At 43.4% G+C, this 23,651-nt stretch overlaps 1 protein-coding gene across 10 annotated transcripts in view; it reads left to right on the top strand.

The window, feature by feature from the left end:
* EBF1 (EBF transcription factor 1) overlaps positions 1–23,651 on the top strand; it is a gene marked incomplete at its 3' end in the record, with an annotated part of 275,559 nt that overhangs the window by 15,391 nt on the left and 236,517 nt on the right. For 9 of the 10 annotated variants that reach the window (XM_080626995.1, XM_080626994.1, XM_080626998.1 and 6 more), the window contains exon 6: positions 3,785–3,853. The exons of the other annotated variant lie outside the window; for it this stretch is intronic. In XM_080626995.1, coding sequence (XP_080483121.1) covers positions 3,785–3,853 — 69 coding nt within the window. The remainder of the gene's footprint in view (positions 1–3,784; positions 3,854–23,651) is intronic. 10 annotated transcript variants of the gene reach the window in all.

The raw sequence follows: 23,651 nt of genomic DNA, 5'->3' as shown, positions 1-23,651 counted from the left end.
ATACAATCTTAGAGCCATTTTGGGAAGGACCTCCCTCACCTCCATGCTTCAGGGTGAGGAGCCTGTTTGGGGCAGGACTCATCCCGACCGCATCATCTGCAGGATGAAAACCACCTAGCTGGGAGCTCCTGCAAAATCTCCCACATGGACTTGCTAATGACTTGTTAGAGCCTGGCAGCTCAGTGATCGAAAAGTCGCATTTGTGCTGGCCACATGCCATTGCCCCGTCATTTCTCATTGTTTATTGTCCCCACAGAAAGCCCAAGCACAGATACACAAAGCAGGGCTCCTCTCACGAGCGATGCTCCTGCCCTCCACACCAGGGTGGGGATGAGAGGATTTGAGGGTGCCAGACATTGGGGTGAGGAGGCCACCTCCTGTGTGCCTGCAGAAGTGCCGGGTAGTGCAGGCTAGGAATGGTCCAGCACAGGGAAGCGAAGAGGAGGAGGAAGATAGGGAGCAAGACGGCAGGAAGGCAGCAGGTCCCCAGAGAGTTGGGGTGAGGACAAAGGCAGCAACAAAAGCTGGGAGTGGTGGTGGCAGCCAGCAGATGGGGAGGCCTGTGAAGGGGTAGGATGGGGATGGTGTGGGACTTGGGCATGAGCCCTGGGGACAGCAAGGATGGCAACTGGAGGTGGGGTAGACAGAGATGGGGTGCAGGAGCAGGATGAGGTTGTGATGGAAAGAGGTTACATTACTGTCTAGAATTACTTGTTTTAAAAGTGAGCTGCCTCCAAACATACCAATTTTTGCAGGCTTTTTTTGTCGGCCAACATGGCATTGTGCCTGAACCATGACTTCTTGCCCCACTTGGGGAGAGGTGTCATGGAAGAAAGAGAGGACAAGACCTTGCCCTCCTGACTGCAAGGAGCTGGCACTCAGCACCTCTTCCTAAGCTTTTTCAGAGCCTTGCTGGGAGCTGGAGGGTTCTGGGTGACTTGGGAATTTTTAAATTCTTTCAGGGAAAAGAGAAAGAGCGCTGAATATTTAGGAACTTATTTCCAAGTGTTAAGTAGGCACTAAAACTTCCGAGGCAAGTACTTCTCATGCAACCAGGTCTCAGACGCAGGGTTTGCATGATGTTTTAATTCTCTGCATAGAAAAACTAGGGTAGAGGAAGCCTTGAATTCTGCTGTTGAGAGATAAAAACACAAAGACAAGCTAAGGTTTAAAAAGTAATTATCTAGAACATGAAAGAACATTCGGAGCCTCCTTTCAGACAGCAGGATGTGCCAGACATGCACCTTTTCCACACCACCCTCAAATTGCAGTGCAAGGAGTGAGGACTCCTACTATTACTCAGGATTATGGGGTACAATCTTTGGAAGCCCTGCCCAAATGAGGGGGATACCCGATGAGCAATGCAGTCTTTACTCAATTCTTGAAGCTGGATTGTCCCTGTTGGCCAGTGCCTGACTCCATCCTGCCTGCGGCAGGAGGTGAGTCCGAGTTGTTCCCATCTCCATGCTGCTACAGCCACTTCTCCCTCTAGGCTAGTGCCCAGGAAGGTGCTGGCCTTTGAGCCTTCTGGTACGCGGACGGTAGTATCTGCCCATCTCGTGCTGGGAGCCTGGGAACCTTTGCTTGCCTGAGTAAATGTGGCAATTTCTGTCCCTCCAGTCTGCTGTGAGAATGTCAGGACTAGCCCTGATTCGCTTCAGTCACAAGAACTGCATTGTCTTAACTTGTGCCAACTCTGTTTCTAATTACATTTTAATCATTTAAAAATGATTAGCAGTTTTTATTGCCTTGTTTGTGGGTAAATTTTCTCACCCCACACATTCTAGCTGCACTCCAATGACAAGTCCTTTTATAGGCAAAACAGCCCCCCGAACGTCCACATGACTACTTACCTACAGCATATTTTATTCCTTCCTAGATTTTAATACTTTCTGGGTGCCAAGACTCTTGCATTTTCTGGTGGATCAATTGTGGTATTGTGCTGTAAAATTAAGCAGTTTTTTTTGGCAATCCCAGACAATATAACTTCCACCGAAATGAAGATACCGCACATGTGTTAACTGAAAAGCTTCAGCCCTGAATAGTTGCCTTGAAGCTTTTTGCGGTGAAAAGAATTATGTATTTTCCTCTCTTTGAAAACAAATTTTTTTATTTTTTTTAAGCCATGTTTGAACAGGCTGGTTTTGTAAAAGGCCCCCTTTTTTTTTTTTTTTTTTTTTTTTTTGTTATCTTTAGTGTGGTTACTTGCTTTATTGCTAATCTTGGTGGGTAACTGTATATTATTCACTCTATTGTTCAGCAACACAAGAGAACCTTTGTCATATTCCCAACAGGGTTATTTATATAGCGTGGCACTTCTGAGGGCTTCTTCCTGCCCTGATGTTCTTCCACCTTCTGGGGAAAAGAAGTAGTTCATCTGAGTGGGAGCTATAGTTGCTCTTGCCAGCCACCCGCTGAAATAAGGACGATGCGAAGGTCCCTGGAACACCATTTGGAACAAGCTTGGTGGTTTCCAAAGATCTGGTTGTGTGCGGTTGAGGTTTACCAGAAAGTTTATTGAATGGAGACATGTGCTCAGGTCTGGCTGGGGAGAGCAAACAGGGTGGTCCTTGTTGCTTGTCACTTGGTGTCACCATGCGATGGAGTCCCTGCAGCCTCATAGGAGCTGCCCAAGCTTGATCCAGAAGCTCTTCGGGAGGGATCAAGGAGGGTTTGTGAAGACCAGGAGCTTCTTGATTAATTTTCTTTTTTATTCCTTGAAGCCTTGACTTCAGTGGGGGATTTTGCTTCAAGAGATCAGCAAACAAGAGCTTTCCTTGCTATATGGGTGTTTCCCCCCTGAGGTGGGTGGAAGCCTGAGGATTTGCTCTCCTATGTAGCTATGACTTTGTCTCATGGGTCTGGATGGGCTGCAAGGTGAGCAGGGCAGCCTATATGTCACTCAGCCACTGCTCTAGATGCACCAGGAGGAATTCCCACCCTGAGCAGAAATGTATATGCTGCTTGTGAGCTTACCTGCAATATATCTGTGGCTCCTAACAGACAATAATCCCTGACAAGGAATCGTCACAAACAACAATTTAACTTCTCTTAGGAAACAATGAGCCACCTTAGTTCAAAAGAATCCCAGCCTTGAGGTCAGCAATGGAGCAGTGCTTTGGGAGACAGAGCTTATATTTCACATGCCTGCTTTGTATCTGACCTGATGCAGGGCATCAGCCGCTGGAGCTGTGCTCTCCATGGCATTAGGGATCGTTAGCATGCTCAGAAAACTTGGGGAAACAGGCACGCTCGAGCATAAAAGAACTGCTGCCAATGGCACTTGCATTTCAGCTCCCCCATTAACAACAGTGTTTCTTGCAGAATAATTGTGTTTTCAGATTTCAGGGGGAGGTTTTCTGGTAGCTGAGAATTGTGTAGAAGCAGGAATACGTTGTGGATGTGTAACGTAAGCATTAAGCAAATGTAAAAACCAGGCTCAGCAGGAAAAAAGCTGCCTTACTTTGTGTGCAAGCATATGTGGCACAACTGTTCAACCCCATGGCAAAAAGGCTACGAATAGGCAGGTCTCTCTGTTTCAGGTGATCCCTGAAATATTATTTGTGAAAGGGGCAAAACCCCTCTCTTTTTATCTCTTCCATTGCTAACCAGCTGTGCAAGAAGTTAAACGTAGTAATTAACCCATATGTGACCCACTACATTTGACTGATTTCCAGGCAGGGATCGAGCGGTAACTCTAGCTGGCAATTTGAACCTACCATGTTCGTAATGATGATTTTACAGTGTAATGGTTGCACTAAATCCTTTCGCTTTTGCTCTGTAGCCGCTGTTGTGACAAGAAAAGCTGTGGCAACAGAAATGAGACTCCATCAGATCCAGTGATAATTGACAGGTAAGGACTGCTATTGTTTCCTTCCATTTTTTTTAATCCCCCTCCTCATTATAATGAAACACCTGCCCTGTGTTGCTAATGGGGAAGAATTAGGAGTATGTATGGATGAAATTTTGTTTTTGATACTGAATTAGTTGTGCTTTGCAATTGCGATTGCCATGGAAGGGCCATATGGAGGATAATGGAGTGACCTGCTCTTTGGAGGGCTTCAGTTCTTGTAACTGATTCATGTGCATAAAGAGGAGATTTTTCTTTCTGACTTTCTGTGGCTCAATTCACATGCTATGCCAGGGAAGCTTCAGGAATAAAATAATAATAGTTTGTGATTTATGAAATGTGGTTGGGTGCTTATAAATATTTAACTTTTATTTGAAAAATGTTTGAATCATTATCACTTAGCTACAGTAGTTCTGTTGGATGCAATCCATCTACATTTTAAGGTTTTTATTTATGCATAAAACCAGTTAAAAAATAGATCTGCAAAGTAAGGATTTTTCCTCCTCTTATTTTCTGTGGTTGGAATACTATTTTGACTGTATTGTCAGCTGATCAATTCATTTTTGCCTGTCTTAATTGCCGTGTTTTTAAACAGATCCATATTACTAATCTGACATCACCATGTAAATCACTGTAGTACAATATATCTATTTTAGTTGTTCTAAGCCATGCATAGTTTCTGTGCTTGCAAATTATGCAAAATGGTAGCCAAATAGTCATTTTTACATTTTAATTGTCCAAACGCATTGTTCAAAGCCATGTGCAATAACCTGGTTATTATGCAGTATTACTTTAGAAGAGTTAAATGGCCATGAAGTACTGAAAGTGTCTGTCATCGCCTGGGGAAAGCAATACCCTTGCACTAATCTGTGAATAGAGGGAGCCTGAAGGGAAGCTACCTATACATATAGGGGCAAGAGCATAGAATAGTGTGCTTCTCCTTGCATTATTGTCTGAATTAAGGTTTGCTGTACTCAGTTTAAAGTATTTTCTGTGCCAGGGCATTCATGTTAGAAGGTGAAGAGGGTTTGGTGTGTTGGGTGCCTCACACAGAGAATGGTCCAGGGATAGGGTAGAGCCTTGCCTGGTGTTGTGCTCATCCAGATTTACAGTTCTTGTTTGAATTGGTAAGAAAGTGCATATATTGGAAGCTTATATCAGGTGTTTTGATTAGCTATAATAAGTGATCCTGAGAGTGTTTAAATCTCAGAAGGTATATCTATTTTAACTAGGCATATTTTCATCTTCTGTGAGCGTTAGGTAGTAGCAGGGAAAGTGTGCGTGGGGAAAAACTCACAGTGAAATCTGTATGGAGATGTGTTTTATAAGCATGGTACAGAGCTGAACACTATAAACATGGTGTTAGAGTGGCATTTTGAGCAACATGAAAGCTACAAAATTCACATGAATTTTTCATTGTACTGGAAAGTGAGATGTTAAGATGCTAATGGCAGGTTTACAGAAATATTTTGTTTAACTATCTAGTATGCAAAACTGCTAGTTGCAAATCATTTTAGATTATGAAAGCCAGAGATGCTGTCTGTTACACGCTTCCTGCAAAATGAGGAAAACTGTTACACGGAAAAAAACAGATTTAGGTTCCTAGCAGTGATCAATTTCTCAGTCTTTACCTAAATTGGTGCAAAAGGAATGAATTCTGAAGATTATTTTCAAAAGGCAAGCTAAACATAATTTGAAGATAATAATACAAGCCCTACCTCACTACCCGCACTGAATCACACTTGGCTTGTGAATGGGTTAAGCTTTTAAGTTCTTCACTTGGTTTTAAATTGTGACTTTGATACAGAAGGCTGATATGACTGTGGTTTGAATAACATTTGATTTTGACCTGTTCCTGTGGGTTGCAGTGGTATAAGAAATTTGACTCAGCAGTACTGTAATTAGCCCTCCCCGTGTTTTTGAAACAGGATTGTGTTACCTGGATTGCATTAGTGTGGCTTCTATTGTTGCCGCTTCGCATCTGTCCCAGTAGGGTACTTAAAACCTTTTCTTGACTGGGGCTAGTTCAAACAATTTAGGCCAAATAAGTATGTGCTTTATACAGTTAGTGGCTTTAGTGATGTTTCTTGTGACATTTATCCTATTCATTTTTTTTCTCCCTTTTGGTTCGGAAAGGATGAAGTGATTTATATGGAGCCTTTTTACCTTAAAACGAGTCCTTTAGAATTGTCCTAACGTTAAAATGCCTGCACAAGCCAGAACATGTGTTTAATTGTACTTCATTGTCACTTCTCCATGCATGCAATTTTTAACTATTATGTCAATTGATATGCAAAACCATATTTAGTTATTTTTATTTGCATGTGAGCTTAGAGAATTCATTTACCATTTGGGCTAAAGCACTCCCACATGCCTTACGCTCTGATAAAGTCTTGCCTATGGATTTAATCTAACTCTTGCGTCAAATCCTGTGAATCCACAGACTCTGACCTAACATAGAGCTTAACATAGAATCTATCCATGGGATTTTTGACATATGTACTTACATGGAAATGCTATCCTCCTCTTACATGCTGCAATACTATTTTGGATTGATTAATTCTCTTTGATGAGGTTAGAGAAACTTGGGATAGACAGAACTCTGTCTTTGTGGTGGTTTAGTGAACTTGGCAAAGAAACTGTTTGGCAACTTCAAAGTTACATGTGTTGTATTCTTTTTCAAACCCTAGATATGAAAAGTAAATTGTACATTTCAAAATGTGGGATTTAAAAAAAAAAGATTGTTTGAAACAGGATATCTTTATCCTTTATAAAATTGCTTTATACTTTGCTCTATTATAGTATCAGCAGATACAGCAGTGAAAGGGACCTAGAGAAATTTATACTCATGTAGTGATCTAAATTTTCTCTGGAGAACAAAATAAACCTATTATGCTTATAGAGCAGTCATTTCAGGGAAGTTTCTTGGAAACCTGTGTGTGTCTGAATCATCTTCTTAGCATAGCCTGTATATTTTATCACTAATCCAGTTACATGTGTTGAGATGAAGATCTGATGAACAGGAACTCATTTTAAAAGGGATATTATTGTCACAATACAAATGCACAATTCCTCCTACAAGTCCAGTGGCAGGGCTGTATTGTAATCCTGCTTAAAGAAAACACAGAGCACTTCCTGTTATTAAATTAAATTCTAGATTGATTTAACTTTCAAATTGTAACTCATATTTGAATTTAAAAGGTTTGCAATAAAATTCCTGTGAAGGAATTGGATAAATTGTATTTTTATTGCCACTCTGGATATCCTGGTGTCCTAACCATTTTCCTTACACTTATCTTAGTTCAATAAATAAAACCTCATTAGACTATTCCCATTTCAACGAGTTTATTAAATTTTACAGGAGTAATTAGCATAAGTTGTGCTAATTTTTCTGGAAGACTAATGAGAGAGCTTCCTAATTAGGTTTGCTTTGTAAGAATTGGAAAAGATGATAATGACAAAAGTCACATAGGGGAAAAAGTGGGGCTTTTATATTATTCCTTGGTTCAGGAAAGAGGCTCCTCTGTCTGCATTCTGTTCCAAACTTTTAAACCCAATTTACCAGTGCAGGACCGATATTTAATGGTGATACTTGTGCCTGCTGGGGCTTCTTTACCTTTTATGGCTGCATCCAGTAAACAGGAGTCTTAGTGACTGATAAAATAGGAATAATCGCTGCAATCCCAAATATAGTGGCAGAAAAATCTCAGCATTTAGGACCTATATCTATATATATACCTCCAGCTTGTGACTTTGCATGGAAAAAGGGCTGAAACCAGCCCATTTGGCAATTGCTGGTTTATCCCAAATTTTGCTGCTTCCCAGAGTATGCAAGCAGGCTGATGACAGTGACCTGAAATCGGCTTTGCTGAGATTTACCAAGACAGATGAGACCTACTTAAGAAATCTCACCTCTGTCTATCTTTGGATAGAGAAACTTTAGTTGTGGTGTAAGTCAACAGGCTTTGTGTTGGAGCTCCCCCGGCTAGAGACTGTGTGCCCTCAGGTGGCAGGTGAGCATGGTGATGAACAGGGTCTCTTCTGGCCCTTGCCTGGCAATATACTGAAGTTCTTCACGTGCTGTTTTGGATGCAATTTCTGAGCAATGAGGCTCGCTCTGGCTTTGAAGAGGTGGTTTATGCATTTCCAGTGCAATCAGAGCTCTTGTCCATGGAGCAAGAGTGGGGACTCATGGACTAGAGGCTGTAATATCTTCTGTGCTTTATTATCAGATGACACCAAGGTATATTTAATGCATGACCTGCTACCTTTGTTTGAAATGCCTGTGTGCTTTTGGCACCTGCTGTATGGGGTGCTTGGCCAAGTTCTCATTCATCTGTCCCCAGCATACCCAACTGCTGTGGCTCTGGAGGGAGCCAACTTACCTGCCTATGTTTTTGAAATCTTTCAGCCTTTAACCTGAAAAACTTTATGTTTGTGGGTAGAATTTCACTGTGCAATGACATGAAAAGAGGAGTGAATGACTTTCAATGTCTCTGTTTTACCGCTTTATAAGTCATCAGGTAGTGGATTGTATTCTACGGGCCTGATCAGGCCTTCATCCTAAATACCAGGCAGGTGGAAAAATGACAGAGAGGACTGTACCACACTCACTTCATTCTCCCCACAAATACACTTGTTAGGCAGATGTGGCGACTAACGCATTTTGCAGTAGCTTTCCATGCCTGGAGGGAGGGTGATGGAGATGCGGGTGGGCTGGCAGATCTGGCCAGTTTTAGGAGAGGTGCTGGTGACAGGGTGAGGTTGGTTTTGCTTGGGAGGGAGCTGCAGAGGATTGCTTTGCTGCAGGGGATGGGATCAGTGCCACAGCTGATCCCCAGCCAAACTAAAGGGACATGTGCTCATGGTAGCACTAGTGTCACAACAAAGTGGCAGAAGATGCCAGGCACTATGGCAGTGGTCCCTCTGCAGGACCCCCAGTTCCTGACATGTTCTGGTCATATCCTTGGTACCCCTCACCATATGCAGTACCTCAGCCTTGCTGTGTGGGGTTTGAGGAAGGTTTCTGTGCTGGTGTCCTGCTCTTCCCTTGCCCATGCTGGAGACAGGGCTGCAGGAGGCTGCAGGTCCCCATCTGTCCTGGATCCTTGGGTGGATTTTGCATGCAGGAGGGCAGGCATGACATGTTCTAACAGATCTCAAGACATAGGTGCGAAATACTCCTGGGCCTGAATATTCAGCTGTTCTCTTGTGTCTTGTACTGGAAAGTACCCACCTCTTCCAGAGCCAGATGGGAGTTACTGATCCCATCAGGGAGGCAGTCCAGGGAGCAGAAACTGGGTGACAGAAAACTACCCCCAGCACTGCACAGAGATGTCTCCCATGCTGTCTCTTGGCCTCTAAGCAGGGTGTTTAGACAGCCAGAAGTTGGCCTTGAGTGTTTCACGTGAGCTCCCGGAGCCTCTGAACCCGTACATTTCTGAGAGGGGAGGGACTGAAACACACATCCTTGAGGGTTTAGTTGTGATTGATGCAGCTGAGAAGCATTACCCGAAACATTTCCCACATGACTTCGGCAGCCAAAAGCATTTCGAGCTCTTGTGAGATAAATGGGAGACTCTGATCACTGGATGACTCTCACACAGAGTTTCAGACATAAAAGCTTGCCCCTTTATCAGCACTTTTCAAATGTGGGGTGCCAGTCTTCTTTCTAGTGATGAAATCACTAGAGCTGGGGGTAACTTTGCAAGGATTCTTGCAAAAATCTCTTGGTTTCAGCCTACTGGGGTTAGCACATATCTCTGCTGCTTCGAAATTCATTTATTTTGCTCTTGGCGTTGAGTGAACTCGGTCAGGGTCAAACAGCTTCTGCTTATTGTTTGTTTGATTTCTCTCCCCTCTGCCTCCAAGTATAAGAATTTTTGTATAATCTCAAAACTTTTATGCAAAACCTTAATTTGGTCTTAGCTTCACTTGGGAGGTTTGTGATTTTCTTAGCAAACCTGTTCTGAGTTTTCAGTTTGTTATAAAATCCCAAACCAGGCAAGTTTTATGTGGTTTTGGGTTTCACTGCAAACATTTCACACTACTCTAATAGTTACTTGCTTCTCTCAGTGATGCCTTTTGAATCTAAAGCTAGTATTTTGAGCTTTATTTTCACTGTGATCTTATGCCTGATTGTTACTATTTAATATCATGGTGATAAAGCAGAGGCTCCTCTTGCAAAGAAGGTGCATTGTGCTAGGTACTCTGTAACCTTTAGGTAGGTAGATAATCCCATTCCCGAAGAGAAGTGGTTCTTCTGATGCAGACTGAAAATGGAGATTGAGATTTTTCTATCAAGAATAAAAACCTTAGGCTTGTATTGAATATCCTGGGGATGAGGAAAGTGAAGACCAGCCTACTCTATAGCTTTTGGCATTTGACTATCATCTTAGTGTTCACCCACAGCCCTTTGAGGCTTGGCCACTTGTCGGTCTAGAAAAGTGACTTGAGTGCACACATGGGATATGCTGGACCTGCTGCTCCAAGACCAGTATGTGTCCGTATAGCTCTGATCTGTCTTGGGTAGGTGGTGAGCCTGGGGTGTGCAGCTCTGCACTTACTGCTTTCAGTTGGCAAGTCCCTTGGGCTCTTTCTGAAAATCTCAGTCTTGGTCAGCAAGGGTTGACAGCTTTAGGAGACTGCACTGGTTTGTTTAAGTCCTCAAAGTCCATCCTGAAGACCCTATGGATTTTCTTATGCAGAGGAGCAGCCCGAGGTATAACTGGATTACTCTGCTGCTCCATTCAGATGGCAGGGTTTGAGCATCCAAGGTCAGAGGTGCTCAAAAAAGTTTGGCTGCCTCTGTACAGTGACCTCCTGCAGCATCAGGAAAGCTCCAAGTGCGCTGGACTGGTCCCAGGAGGAGCCCAGGGCCTGGCAGGGGGATCTGTCACTTTGTTTCTGGTCACAAAACTTCAAATGTGCTTTTCATACTCATTGATTTCTTCATATGAACTCCTACTTCAAAGTGTGTCCTGCAGCAGGGAGGATGTGCTCGGCTCAGTGGGCTACTGGGCTCCATGCAGCTCGGTGTCAGTTCTTCTCTTTCTCAAGAGTAATGATTTTATTTTTTTTTTGGGAAAAGATAGTGGCTTTTTCTCGTATGAATATATATGTACACATAGTCTCCGGTGTGGATAAATTTTCTGTCCCATCTTAACACCTGATTTATTTCCATATTTGCTGTCACAGTAGGAATGCACACATAAATAAGAGTCATAGGAAAATGTATTTGCAAAGATCATCCTCAGTTTTAATGCAGATTAGCTAAAATTGTTCCAAACATGAAAAATGTATCTTAGCTCTATCCCAGCATTTATTGGGTAAAAACATAACCCAAGCTTTATTCTGCAGAAGCTGGGGTGTGTGAGTAGTTTTCTTCCTGTGAGTAGTCATAAATGTTTGCATCTCCTAGCCACAGAAACATATTCTTATAAGTAATCATCCACATCTACAGAAAAACTGTGCTAAATTCAAATTCACTTCTGCTTGCTGCATGTATTTAATTTTAATACAACATCTAACTAGTAAAGTTAAAAGAGAATAAGAAGTGCAGGTTTCTGTGTAAATCATGATGGAGATGACTTTCTAGAAATGGATTTCCTGCTGTCCTCGGACAGCAGCAGGTCTCTGTAGTGATAGTGGTAAATACTGGTATGAATTTTTCTCTTTCCCTGTAGCATCATGGGGTATTTTTTTTCTGTAACAGTTCTGGAAAAGTACAGAAAAGCCATACAGAGTTCCCAGTGTGTTGCATTAGCAACTTTGCATAGGTAGTTTGCGATCAGAATATATTACTGTATCAAATGAGTGTTTACTTTGTTTGCTAAGGACAGTATTTTAGAGGGTTGTTTTTTTTTTTCAAGCAGAATGAATAATTTTCTACCCACTTTTTAAAAATAGTGTTTGGAAATAGGAAACGTGAAAATAAATTTTCTGGTGATGTTAATATGTGAATTATGTGAAATGAGTTATTAAAAGGCTTTATAGCAAGTCACTGAAATTATATACTGGACAGTAATAAGGTGACCCAGATATAGAGCCTTTCACTGCAATCATTGAAATGCTATGAACAGTACTGTTTTGTCTTTGGTTTCTTGCTGCCTCTAAAGGTGTAGGCAGATGAAGATAACTTTAAAAAGAGCTATTTCTCCAATTACAAGCTCTTGTCCAAGAGCAAAGAAAGATTTTTTCAGACTAACAGCATTCACTATAACAAAATTAAATTCCCTTCATCTGACAAGAGGCTGAGTTTGGCAATAGTTGGGGTTTTTTTTGTTGGAGATATAGCAGGAGCCACCCTCTATACCCCCTGCTTTTCCCTGCAGTGCTGAGCAGCCAGACCTGAAAAGTGGTGACCTGAATTTGAGGGGGAGTGAAGTGTGGAAGGGTGGGTGAGCACTGGATGGTATGAGAGCAGTGTGCCCATCAGTGAGAAATCATTTCCCCATTGCTGGAGAAGGGTGGTTTCTTATCCCAGCGGTCCGGGGGGGCTGAGAGAGCAGCATCGCTGCTGCCACCTCCCCCTGGGCTGGGGCTGGATGCCCAGCCAAATCTCTCCAGTTTTGTAACGATGTGGTAAAATGTCCAAAATGGCATTCCACAACTATGCCATCTCGCTAACCGGCTGAGGCACAATAGTTCAGTAATGTAATATAAAAAGTAATGGTGTTAGCTAACACATCCTTAATAAGATATTGTCTGCTGCTCTGCCATATGCTACCGAGCAGGCTTTCCCTCTGTGGGGCTTTTGAGTTCTCTCAATAAGATTATTTCAAATACTCTAATCCTGAATCATTGACATGAATACAAAAGCCTAGTGACATCTAATAGATGCCTCTTAGCTTTGCTTTTCCTCTTGTTCCTTTCCTTTTTCTTCTCTTTTTACCTGACAAAAAGCTTACAGACACTTGGGCTCTGTCTCTCAGTACCAGCATGTGGGTCCCCTCATGAAATATAAAGGAGGAAAAAGGGCTGACATAGGGCTGATAAGCCACAGAGCAAAGGACCATAGAATTAAAAGTAAATGCCAGTAAATCCTCCTCTGTACACTCAGTTGTTCTTTTATTGTTTTCTTTAACTCTTCCAGTGCCACGCTGGGCTACAAAGAGATGAAAAATGGGGTTAAAAAAAAAAAGGTGATACTATAATGACATAGTGCCAGGGTCCTAAGGCTTGCTGTAGGCTTGGATTTTCTCAGTTCTCCTCCCACCTTGACTTTCTAATCAGAGCTGCAAACTGTTTCAGCATCATGCAATTAGCTGAATGTGTAGGTCATTTCTCAAAGATTAATTAAAAAAGAAAAAGGACATACCCAAAGTGACATCACGATTGTGACCCTGGAAGGGATAAATTTTACATAAAGTAAATGTTAGAAAGAATTCATAACCCATTGTGAGCATCTAGCACTAAAAAAAAAGATGTTCCTCTTGTTAGTGTTGTCTCGATGACTGTCAGTGACCGTTCATCTGCTTTTGGACTTTGTCAAACTGTTCATCCATTGATTCCAGAATTTGCCTTTGGATAAAGCTATCCATATGGGAGACAGCCAGTGTCTACAGTGGGTTAAAAGGAAGCTGTTTAAAACATAATAATTTTCCTTAATTTTCTCCATGATTTTGCAGGAAGATTGACAAGCTTTCCTGACCAGGATAACCATCCTCTTCCACCCAGTTGAGTCAGGTCTTCTCTGTAATCAGCCTGAATATAATCTTTCGGTTGGATTTTTTTGGCATCTCCACCACTACATAACCATTGGCTGACTTCCCAGTTGTTAAGTCACTTTGATTAGTGGATGTTAAAACCCACTTTACCTAGTTCAGATTGTGTAGAAGGATGACACAAGAAATGTATTCTGTATTCATTAAAAAGTTTTTTGCTCTAGAAGAAGAAGGAAATTAGCCACACTCAGGGCTATTAAGATCTGACAGTAAGATCTCCTCCAGTCTGCTCCATGTGCCTCTACACCTCTTGTAGAGTCCAGCAGCCGTTTAGCTGCAGATGGGAGCATGCCCCATCATATGTCTTGCTGGGGATTCTGCAGGCAGGAGAAGGAAAGGACCTGCACAAGTTTTGTGGTAACTGCCCTGCAGGGATCAGGATTTGGCCCTTTTTAAATAAAAGCAAGGAAGTCCCACTCTGTTACAAAGGAGCACCCTGAGTAATCCTGGACTCTTCTGGGGTCTAGGGCAGAATTTGTTTGTCAAGCTGGAGTCTATGTGCTGAAAGCAGCTTTGAAAAATTTAGAGTTTTTTTATCTCTGGGGTTTTGGTTTCCTCTTGGCACTGTGGTCTAATGTTACTGAGCTCCAGGGGTCTCTGAGCTCCATTGGGCTGACCAAGCTCTTAGGAATGCGCAGTGGCACAGAGAGAGCCTCTACCCTAAGGAGCTGTTTAGGCAAGACAATCCCTAGGCTACATCTACCTTCTTTTTTTAAAGCATAGTGAGTGCTGTAATAACCCTGGCATTCTGAAAAATAGAATAAACTGCACTGTGGTGTAGGAGGAAAACTCCTTGCTGAACCCCATTATGTGTACACAAACTGTTGTCTGCTGAACACCACTTGGCAGGAGAAAGGAACTGTTTTTTTCTGAGGGATTGCCCCTCTGTGACAGTGGTAACTCAATTTGTCAGAAATTACAAGAACGTTAATACATCATGCCCTAATGTGTCATTTGTGCATTAATACTTTTGAAGTCATTGGAGTTTTTCTAATAAATGCCTTCAAAGCTGACTGGGCATTCATAAATTTGAGTTTTCAGAATTGCAATTGAGACACCTATTTTCCCTGATTAATTCTTGGAGTTTGTATGTAACAGTCAGCCTTGTTGACATTCGCAGCCATCCACATTTGAAGGAATAACACGCTGTTAGTTAATATTTGTGTTATTGTAAAGTGGCATGATTTGGGGGGTCGGGGGGAAGCAAGAGAGGCTGTTCTTGGGCAAACAAAAGAGAATTTTGGGAATGCTTTTTGCCATGGTAACCCAGTTATCGCTCATTAATCTGTCACATATGAAACAAGTTCCAGACTACAACACACTTAAACAAGGCAGCGTTCCCAGGGGGGCTCGCCCCCTTGGCTGCTCTACTTCTTACCTGCAGGCGCAGTGTCCGGACTGGGTTCTGTGCAGCGCTGGAAGGGTTAACCCCTGCAGAAAATCCCATCATGTGCCTGGTTGGCTCTGAAGAAGGGGGACCCCCTCCCTGCTTGGGCCACCTGGGCTGCCTGGCCCTGCCACCCCAAAAGCAGCTCCCCAGGGAGATGAGATGAAGGAGCCAGCCCTGACGGGTGCTGCTGCTCTGGCTTTAGGGGCTGCCTCTATCTCCAGAAGGAAGGAAGTTTTTTTCCTTCATTTCCAAGATAAGGTGTCATTCATGAGAGCAGCGTGCTGAACTAATCAGGTTAATTGAGAGGCCCTGAATAGCTGTCATTGAGCGGATCCCTCCTTCCTGCTCAAGGCAGATAGTGCAGACAGAGAGATTACAAGTGCTTTAAACTCTTTCTCCCCATTTCTGAATTTCACACCGATTTCAGGATGAGGAGGGCCACAGTGGACATGTGACATGGGGGTTGTACAATTCAGCTTTGCTGGGAGCAAGCTGTTTTTGTTTGGTTTTCTTTTAATCATCATGATGATGATTATTTTCAGTGTGTCCAGAGCCTCACAGCTCTCCTGATGCCAGGGGCACCCTGATGATTTACACCAGCCGGAGTGGTGTAAATTACTCCACTGTTTTGGAAAGATACAGAGGACTAATCCAGTCATGTAATTGGCTCTGGATTGACCCACTCTCGAGTGCTGTTAATATTAAAATTATTTCAGACCCAACTCGTGGCAGGGCTGCAGGAAACATTAATTTTAAAAAGATGTTTTCAGTGTTTGAAGCAGATAGCAGTTGGTTTTATTGCTTTTATGGCATCATTTCCCTGTAAAACCTTCTAATCGAAGTGGCTGTACATAATTTTATTCAAGTTTACCAGAATGCAAAAGCATTTCCCTCTGGATACTCTTGCCAAATTAGGAACATCCAGGCTCCAAACCTCACTGTAATCTTCCTACTCTCCACAGTCTATTACATTCTCTTTGCAAATATTATAACTATTAGAATGCAGGAGAGAGAATTTTCAGGGGAACTAATTCCCTAAAAGTAGTGTTGTCATCCCTGCTCCTTTTCCAAGCCAAACTGGTTGCTTAGTTCAATTTAAACACGAGCATCGCTGGCCCCGTTGGTCCCCCTCCTCCCCCCTCCGGCTTCTTTTCCTTGGAAGTTTCAGGAATGACTTTAATTATCTCTACAATCAAATTCTCACTGCTGTCCCTGTGAAAGCGTGTAGTCATGGATTGCTGGGATTATTTTCTTTAGCACTTGGGGATAGAGAAACTGGTTGTTTGGAAATGAGAACCAGCTGCGTTCTCAGAGCTGGCGTTTGGAAGGAGTCACTTTGCACACAAACCCGGTGCTGAGCGGAGTCGTGAACTCAACCCCCAAATTGCCGGCTCTCCATTTGCCACATGGGATTATGCAATATTTTTTGTTTATTTCCTTAATATGCATCTTCAGGGTGGCTGCTGTCAAAGCTTGATTTAACTCCTCATGGAACTTTCTGGAGGCAGAGGAGCTGCCTGCGGTCCCGTTCCTGGGCTTTACCTGTCCAAAGCATAGAAAGTCAAATTGAACCCCCAAAACTTGATAGTCTTATGTCAGACATGCTCCACAGGTGATGGGTAAGCAGGTAAAGAAAGATTAATACAGCAAATAGAGCTAACTTCTGCTACCTTATATGTTTTGTTGCTCTAGAAGACATGCTGTGTGCGGTGATGCTCTTCCTTTCTTTCCAACTTGGAAAAATTAGTGATTTGTCATAGCTTATTAATCTTTTTTAGTGCCAAATTCAATTTGAAATTAAGACTGTATATCTAATCAGAAATTATATGACCTATGCTTTTAGCTGAGTATTTTATCACATGCAAAGGGGCAGAAATCTTCTTAATTTAGTCATAAGGATGTAAATCTGGAGATATTCCACTGGTTTTAAGGCAACAATAGTGCCTAAATCAGGAGCTTAAGTAAAGCATCTAGAAAAGAAGTCTTTCAGTTCCATTCTTAAAGAAAGTTTGTAGCAAAGAAAACAATTGATTGGTGAGCTTTGAATAGATCCTTTTATATGATCTGATTTCTTTAATGCCTGAAATATAATGACTTTGACTCTGTTAATATCCCCTTTAGCACAACTAAATTATTTTTTGAAAGACGAAACCATCTAGCTCTGAACACACTTCGATCATACCACGTCCTAAATACTCTTATGGATCTCTCTCACACACATGTTGTTTTAGAGTTTTAGGCTGAAACAAACACTCTGCAGCCACTGTGGCTTTAACATCTGAGGGGTTTTCCACTGCTGCACATTTTCTTCTGCTGATGCATTTATTCGGTGTTCCAATTTATCATCTTATACGTGTGTATGTACATACCCACATACCGTGGGTTTGCATTTTTTATTTATTTATTTTATTATCTGGGTTTTCCATTTTTATTTTTTTTCCCCAGCAAATAACTGCTGCATTTCCAGTCACTGAAATTTGGACAGAATTTTACTTCCTGTTTCAAAGGTCAAGGAAAGCTGACCCCAACAGCAGTGTTGAGGCTGCTGAATTATTCATATCATTGACTTTGTGTCAGCTTCCACATTTGTGCAGAGGGATGTTTTATTCATTTATCTCATTTAGGGACCTGCTCTGCACCTGTTTCTACCATTAAGTACCCTGTAATTTGCATTTGATGCTAATTTAGTTTCATATCAGCCTGGTCCCCTCTTGTTAATTTAATTTTCTAAGACCCTTTTCATTACAGTAGAAATGTTTCCCTCTTTAAAGCAAACATCTATACAAGTAATTGTATAAACTGCCTTTTAAATAATATCTTTTAGAAGATTCCATCGTTTAATTCCTTAATTCCTGTAATTAGCCATGGTTTGATTAATGTTTCAAAGGGTTAAATTAAAATGCAGAATTACTCAAATGCATACTTGAATAATTTTCTCTCTGCTGATAACAGTTTCTGCATTGCTGCTTTTATTCTACTCGTGATTCTGAATATTACATGTACTAACAAGCACTAATTTTCCTCATGTAGTGATTTTCCTCTGCTAAGCAATAGCTGTTTTTAACATATAATTGTTGGAAATCCTATATTGCCAGTGGTATACTTAATCTTTTTCTTCTGATCAATTGTAAACAGTTAAGGAGAAATGCTGTGACAGAGGAGCTGCTCTCTTTCCAGATTGTAAGAAACTTAAAGGGAGCCTTTATTTTGCCAGCAACCATCAGTGCTATGTTCTCACAAACAGCATGATTAGCGCCGATTGCTGCTGAGAATCATTTGGAAATATTTACAACCATCATGGGTTTGTTCGTGTAGGTAAAAATTTTGATATGCTGTGATTCTACAGGGCAAAACATCCTGTGATCGTCAGCTCCGAGCACGTTGATGTGTTTTCAGTGCAAGAATATGGCACTGGGGTAAGCAAACGACCAGAGGGTCTGTAGTATGAAATCCAAGTCTCTTCGCTCCCCCATGGGTTTATTTAGAACAAGGTTGGAGAATTGCAGCTAGGGTGGGTGCTGGCCTCTCACCTCCCTATATGCTGAGCCTGAGGGATGGACATCCCCTCCCTCCTTCCCCAGCTGGGGGAAAATGTAAACGTCAACTCTGGGCTTTCACAGGTACAATCCCCATTCCTTGGTGAGTGTTGGAGAGGGGGACAGGAGATTAGTAGAAATACAAGTCTGGGAGCAGTGGGCAGCTGGGTTTCATTACGAAGCAAAACAGCTCATGCTAATTTCTCCCTCTGTTTACAAAGGGAAGAGGTCTGTCAGAGCATCTATCTCAGGGGCCCATCTCCCCAAATCCTTCCATGCCCTCCTTAAGGATAGGGGAGATTTGGTATTTGGCTCTGAAGCTTTGGTGAGGGTCTCTGTTGCCCAGCCAAGGCTCCAAACTCATGCCAACCCACTGCTACGGTGCTACATCTGGTGGGAAGGATGCAAGTCCAGTATATAGGGTCAACTTTGCATTAGCTTTTGTTTTGCCTCACCAGAATGTGACACTTGTATCTCCAGGTCCCCTTGAAGTGACAAGGAGTGTGGCGAGAGATGCCTGCAGGTTTGGGTTGAAAGGAGGTTGTTCTGCCCTTCTGCTTTTGGGTGGAGCCTAGGGGGATCCCACTGCAAACAGTGTCGAGGGTTGCACCAGGGGCTGAGTTTGGCTGTGATGGTCCCAAAAGTGTTATATGTTATATGTTGTGCTGCTTAGACAGATGAACCTGAACCTGAGACCTGGACTCTGGAACTGCTAATAACATGAGGATTTATTATCCAAAATTTGGGTTGAAACAAAGCTTTTGGTTTTGCTTTGCTGTTAGGATGTTTCGCTTTTACTCTTTCAGGTTGCAAATATATCTTATTGGCTCTGTTTGTGCTGGTAAACACTGGTGTCCAGGGTCCAGAGTGGGTTTGTGTCAGGGAAATGCTCCTGAGAGCAGCTGGAATGGGAGCACTGGGGCTGGCTGATGGTCAGGCATGAACTCGTATGCCTGACAACATCACCTTTCCGAGCAAACCCCAAATTCAGATATTCACAATTACTCCCCTTTATTTTATCATACACTCACAACAACAGACTCAGAGCTGGGCATTTCCTGGGTATTAATGACCAGCTGGGGTTAATGGCCCTTGCTTGTGCCTTGAGCCATCAGCTCCTCCCGACTGGTCATTAATTCCCAGGAAAAGCCCTCTGTGGAGGTCATTATTGCTTAATTATCTCCATACACTTTAATGCCAGTTTTGACAATGTACGGTCTCATACTTTGAGTTATAGGTACTTTATAATTCATTAAATAGCTTATCATTAAAACTGCAGATGATCTTGATTATTATTTATTAATGTTTTCCCTTTGATTTTTCTTCTTTTTTTCCAATCTGATGCCCCTGTGCTGTAGTGAGGAGGGGACTAAGGTAGATGGAGCATACGGCTCTGATGCTGCGAACTGTCATGTGGTGGCTCTCCCTGTCTGTAAGGGTCTTCCTGGCTTTGAGAGGTCCTGAAAGCATCAGCTTGCCTAGCCTTCAAGGGCCATCAGAAAGACTTGAGGAGGAGCTCCCTGTGCTGGCCCCATGCTGTGGATGCACTGGCAGGGTCTACCCCACAGTTTCGGCAGGAGAAAAGTGAGGCAAGAACTGCCTAGGGCACTCAGGTGGTGTGGAAAATAAATGGGACAGGCTTATGCCAAGCAGAAGGACTTTAATTCATACCTTTTAACAAGAGCGTGCATCTCTTCCTCCTGGGAGAAGCTTTTTCTTTCTGTCATTTGGGTGTCCCTCTGCATAGCACGACAGCGCTGCAGCTGCTTCTGGCTTTGCACCTGCAAGACCAGAGGCTCAGTGTGCTGCCTGTGTGTGTGTGCCGGGCAAGGTCCCATCCACAGCCCAGCCCCGCTGGCTCTGCTCTGGGCTCCTCACTGAAATCACAACCCATAGAAATGGCCAGAGGTGCACTGATGTGTTCCAGTGCCCTCACTTGGGTATCACTGACTCTAGGGGAATTTTCTGTCTTATTTTCCCCAAATGGGCCAATCCTGCACCTTTCTCTAGTTGTCTCCTATTTCCCGTTTCCCCTCCAGGCTTTACAAGGGAACAACGTGGATAACAGGTTGTTAAACCTTTGTGTCCATGGTTCCTCTGAGGTTTCAGTGTGGAGGAGCCCTGATCAGCACCGAGGGGGGCTGTGATCCTGCTTGGAGCACCCCTCCTGTGCTGGCTTGAAAGCCATGGTGCTGCCCCATGCTCAGGGGAGATTGCACTGTCAGGAGGACTCTGTTAGTCAGCAAACCCATACTCAGTCATCCGTTGTATTTCTGTTGTGACAGCATCAGGTTGATGAGGCAATAATAATAATAATACAGATTTGGAGCTGTTTTCTCCATTACCTGTTGGTTTTGTATTTGTTGGAGGAGAAGTTGTGTGTGTATGTGAATATACTGGCCCCATTGAGCTGTGCCATTGCCTTCGGAGGAGGCCAAGATTTCACCCACTGTATTTGCTTTTCTACCTCCGAGCTCTGCTTGTTTACAAAACCTCCTTCTGAACTGCTATAAACCGCCCAAGTGCTCTGCCTCCCGGTCCCGGTCTGCTCTGGCTTTCTCCAGAAACCAGTTCGTTTTGATTAAAGTCATAATGGCATTTGAAAGCAGGGAAACAAACAAGCCCAAAGCCTCGTGCAAAGTTTAAAGTAACATGTTGCTGCTGAGAGAGAAATAAACCAGCACAAACAACCCAAAACCCCAAAATCCGGACTCAACAGGTCTCCTGTTGGCACTGTCAGGGAAGTCTAACGGCTCCGGGCCGACGAAGAGCTGCATGCTGAAAAAAAGGAGGGCAAAAGAGAGCAACGCTATTTATTTGTTTATTTAGGAGCCTAAAAGATTTATGGTAAAGCTAATTTAGGAGCGCGCCCCATTCTGAATTCCCGCTGAGTGCGAAACCCGGCTGCGCGCTGAGCAGAGGGACCGCGAGAGGTTTTTGGGAGAAGGGCAGCAGCACTGGGGCCGTGCCGCTGGCTTTTTCCCGCTTCCGGCTCCCAGCAGCGACGTTGCGGGCAGCGGCAGTGAATGAGGGCTCAGAGCGGGGTCCCCCCTGCTGCGAGCCCCGGCCGGGGGAGCCGGGACCGGGACCGGGCCACGGGGCTGGGGCTGTCCCCAGCGGAAGGGCTCCGGCTCCGGGCTGTCTCCGGGGCGAGCGGCGCGGCCCCGGGGATGCGCCCGCTGACGGCGCGTGCCGGGGGCAGCGAGCGGCTGCGGGAGCCGGAGCGGGGCCGGGCGGCGGCGCTGCGGGGGGCGGCTCCGCTCCACACACACACACACACACACACCCCGCTCGGTTTGCCTCTGTGGTCCTTCTCTGTGCTTGCTGCCTTCTTCACTTCTCTCTCCCCGCTTTCGTTTTGCCTCTTTTCCTTCTCTTGCTCTCCTTTCTCTTTTCTTTTGCTCTCTTTTTCTCTCTCCTTTCTCTTATCTTTCACTTTTCTTCTTCCCTTTCTTATTTTTTTCTTTCTCCTTTCATCTTTCACGTCTCTTCCTTTTTTTGTCTTCTTTTTTTTTTTTTTTTTTTTAATTCTAGATTATATTTTCTTTTCTTTCTCTTTCTTCTCCTCTTCTCCTCCTTATCCTTTCTTTCTCTTGTCTTTCTCCTCTCTTTTTCTTTCTCATATCTCTTTCACCCTCTCCTTTCTACTCCTCTCCTCTTTTATCCTTTCCTCTCATCCTCTAATTGTTCCCTTGCTAAAAGCCAAAGACAGAATTACAAACGAGGCTTTGGCATTGTGGTTTACAGCATTCTTTGGGGGTGTTTTCTTCTGCACAGTATGCTCTGTATCTTCCTTTTGGATCGTCATCTTTGAGAAAGAAAAAATATCCCTTCGTAGTTGAGAAAAGCATGGAAAAATTGTGCAGTGTAAGGAACATACAATGCTTCTTCCCTTTCTCAACATCCATATAATTACTGTTAAGCCAATCTGAAAAGCCTCAGACTTAGAGATCACTAGAGTAAAGTTACATTTCGCAAGACAAAAACTGAACTGAGTGCTCAAAAAAAAAAAACCAAACAAACCCTGGTGACCAGTTCTGTCATAGACTGTAAAAGTAGGCTCAATGTTTTGCTAGGGGAAAGCAGAGGCATTCAGGTTCGTTACCATATGGGATATAAAATTAGCTTTATTTACATTTATTTCTTTCTTCCTGCTTTGTGGGGAGCAAACTTGGCTATTAAAACTCTTGATATGTTTGCTTTTCAAAAAGAATAAATAGCACAAATAAAGAAAATAACAGGGGAATAGATGCGACATACAGGGATGGTGGTGCCTTTTTTTAAGTTTTAATTTCAGGGTGGGAGCACTGGGGCTGTGCTGGATGGGAAATGTATTCATGCAATGAAAGGCTGCATTTGAATGCTGCTTTTTCTGTTTACATTTTCAGCAAACCCAAGATGACACAGCTGGGCATGTTCAAAATGAAATAAAAATAGGAATGAACAAATAAATAGTAGTAAAGAATAGTAGTAAATAAAAATGAAATCAGGCGAGCGACATGCTGAGCCTGGCGGAAGGCTCCCTCCGCCTGCCCGAGCCGTGTCCTTCTGTGTAATGGGATCAGGCTGCTGGCTAGGGAAGGAGTAGGGTGGTTGAGTAGTGTGGGGAAGCCAAGGCAAGAGGCTGCTGCGGCAGAAGTGGAGCTCAGCTCCTCCTCTGCAAGCTCTTCCTTCTGTGCAGCAGCCTTTGAATTGCCCAGGTAGCTTCGTGCTGCTGAGAGCTGAGTGTTTTCTTGCATGTTTTGGAGTGCAATGTTTAGTTGAGAAGGGGAAATTTTGGCTGCTGGTGCCAAATGCTATGCAGAAACCTCCTGCCTGCAGGGAGAGGAAGAGGAGGGGGTGGGAAAACCAGGAAGGCTGCTGGGGGATGGGAGCCATAAGAGAAGAGGCTGGGAGACCTGGAATTGGCAGGCAGACAGAGATAGATAGCAATTAGGATCTAGAAGCAGGCTGGGAGATAAGGAGTCACTGAAGATTTACTGTATGTATATGGACAGAAAGAAAGAGCGAGTACATTGAGAGCAGAGAGGGAGGTGTGTACACACAGTAAATCTTCGGTGATGCCATATCTGTGGCTGCTTCTGCATCCTAATTGCTATCTCCTTGGCTGCTGCTTTCTGGCCTCCAGCCACTTTCTCTCTATTTCCTTT

The sequence above is a fragment of the Psittacula echo genome (genome assembly GCF_963264785.1).
Source record: "Psittacula echo genome assembly, chromosome: 11".
In the NCBI taxonomy this organism is placed as follows: domain Eukaryota; kingdom Metazoa; phylum Chordata; class Aves; order Psittaciformes; family Psittacidae; genus Psittacula; species Psittacula echo.
The sequence above is the reverse complement of the archived record's forward strand: the minus strand, read 5'-3'. Positions and strand labels throughout refer to the sequence as shown.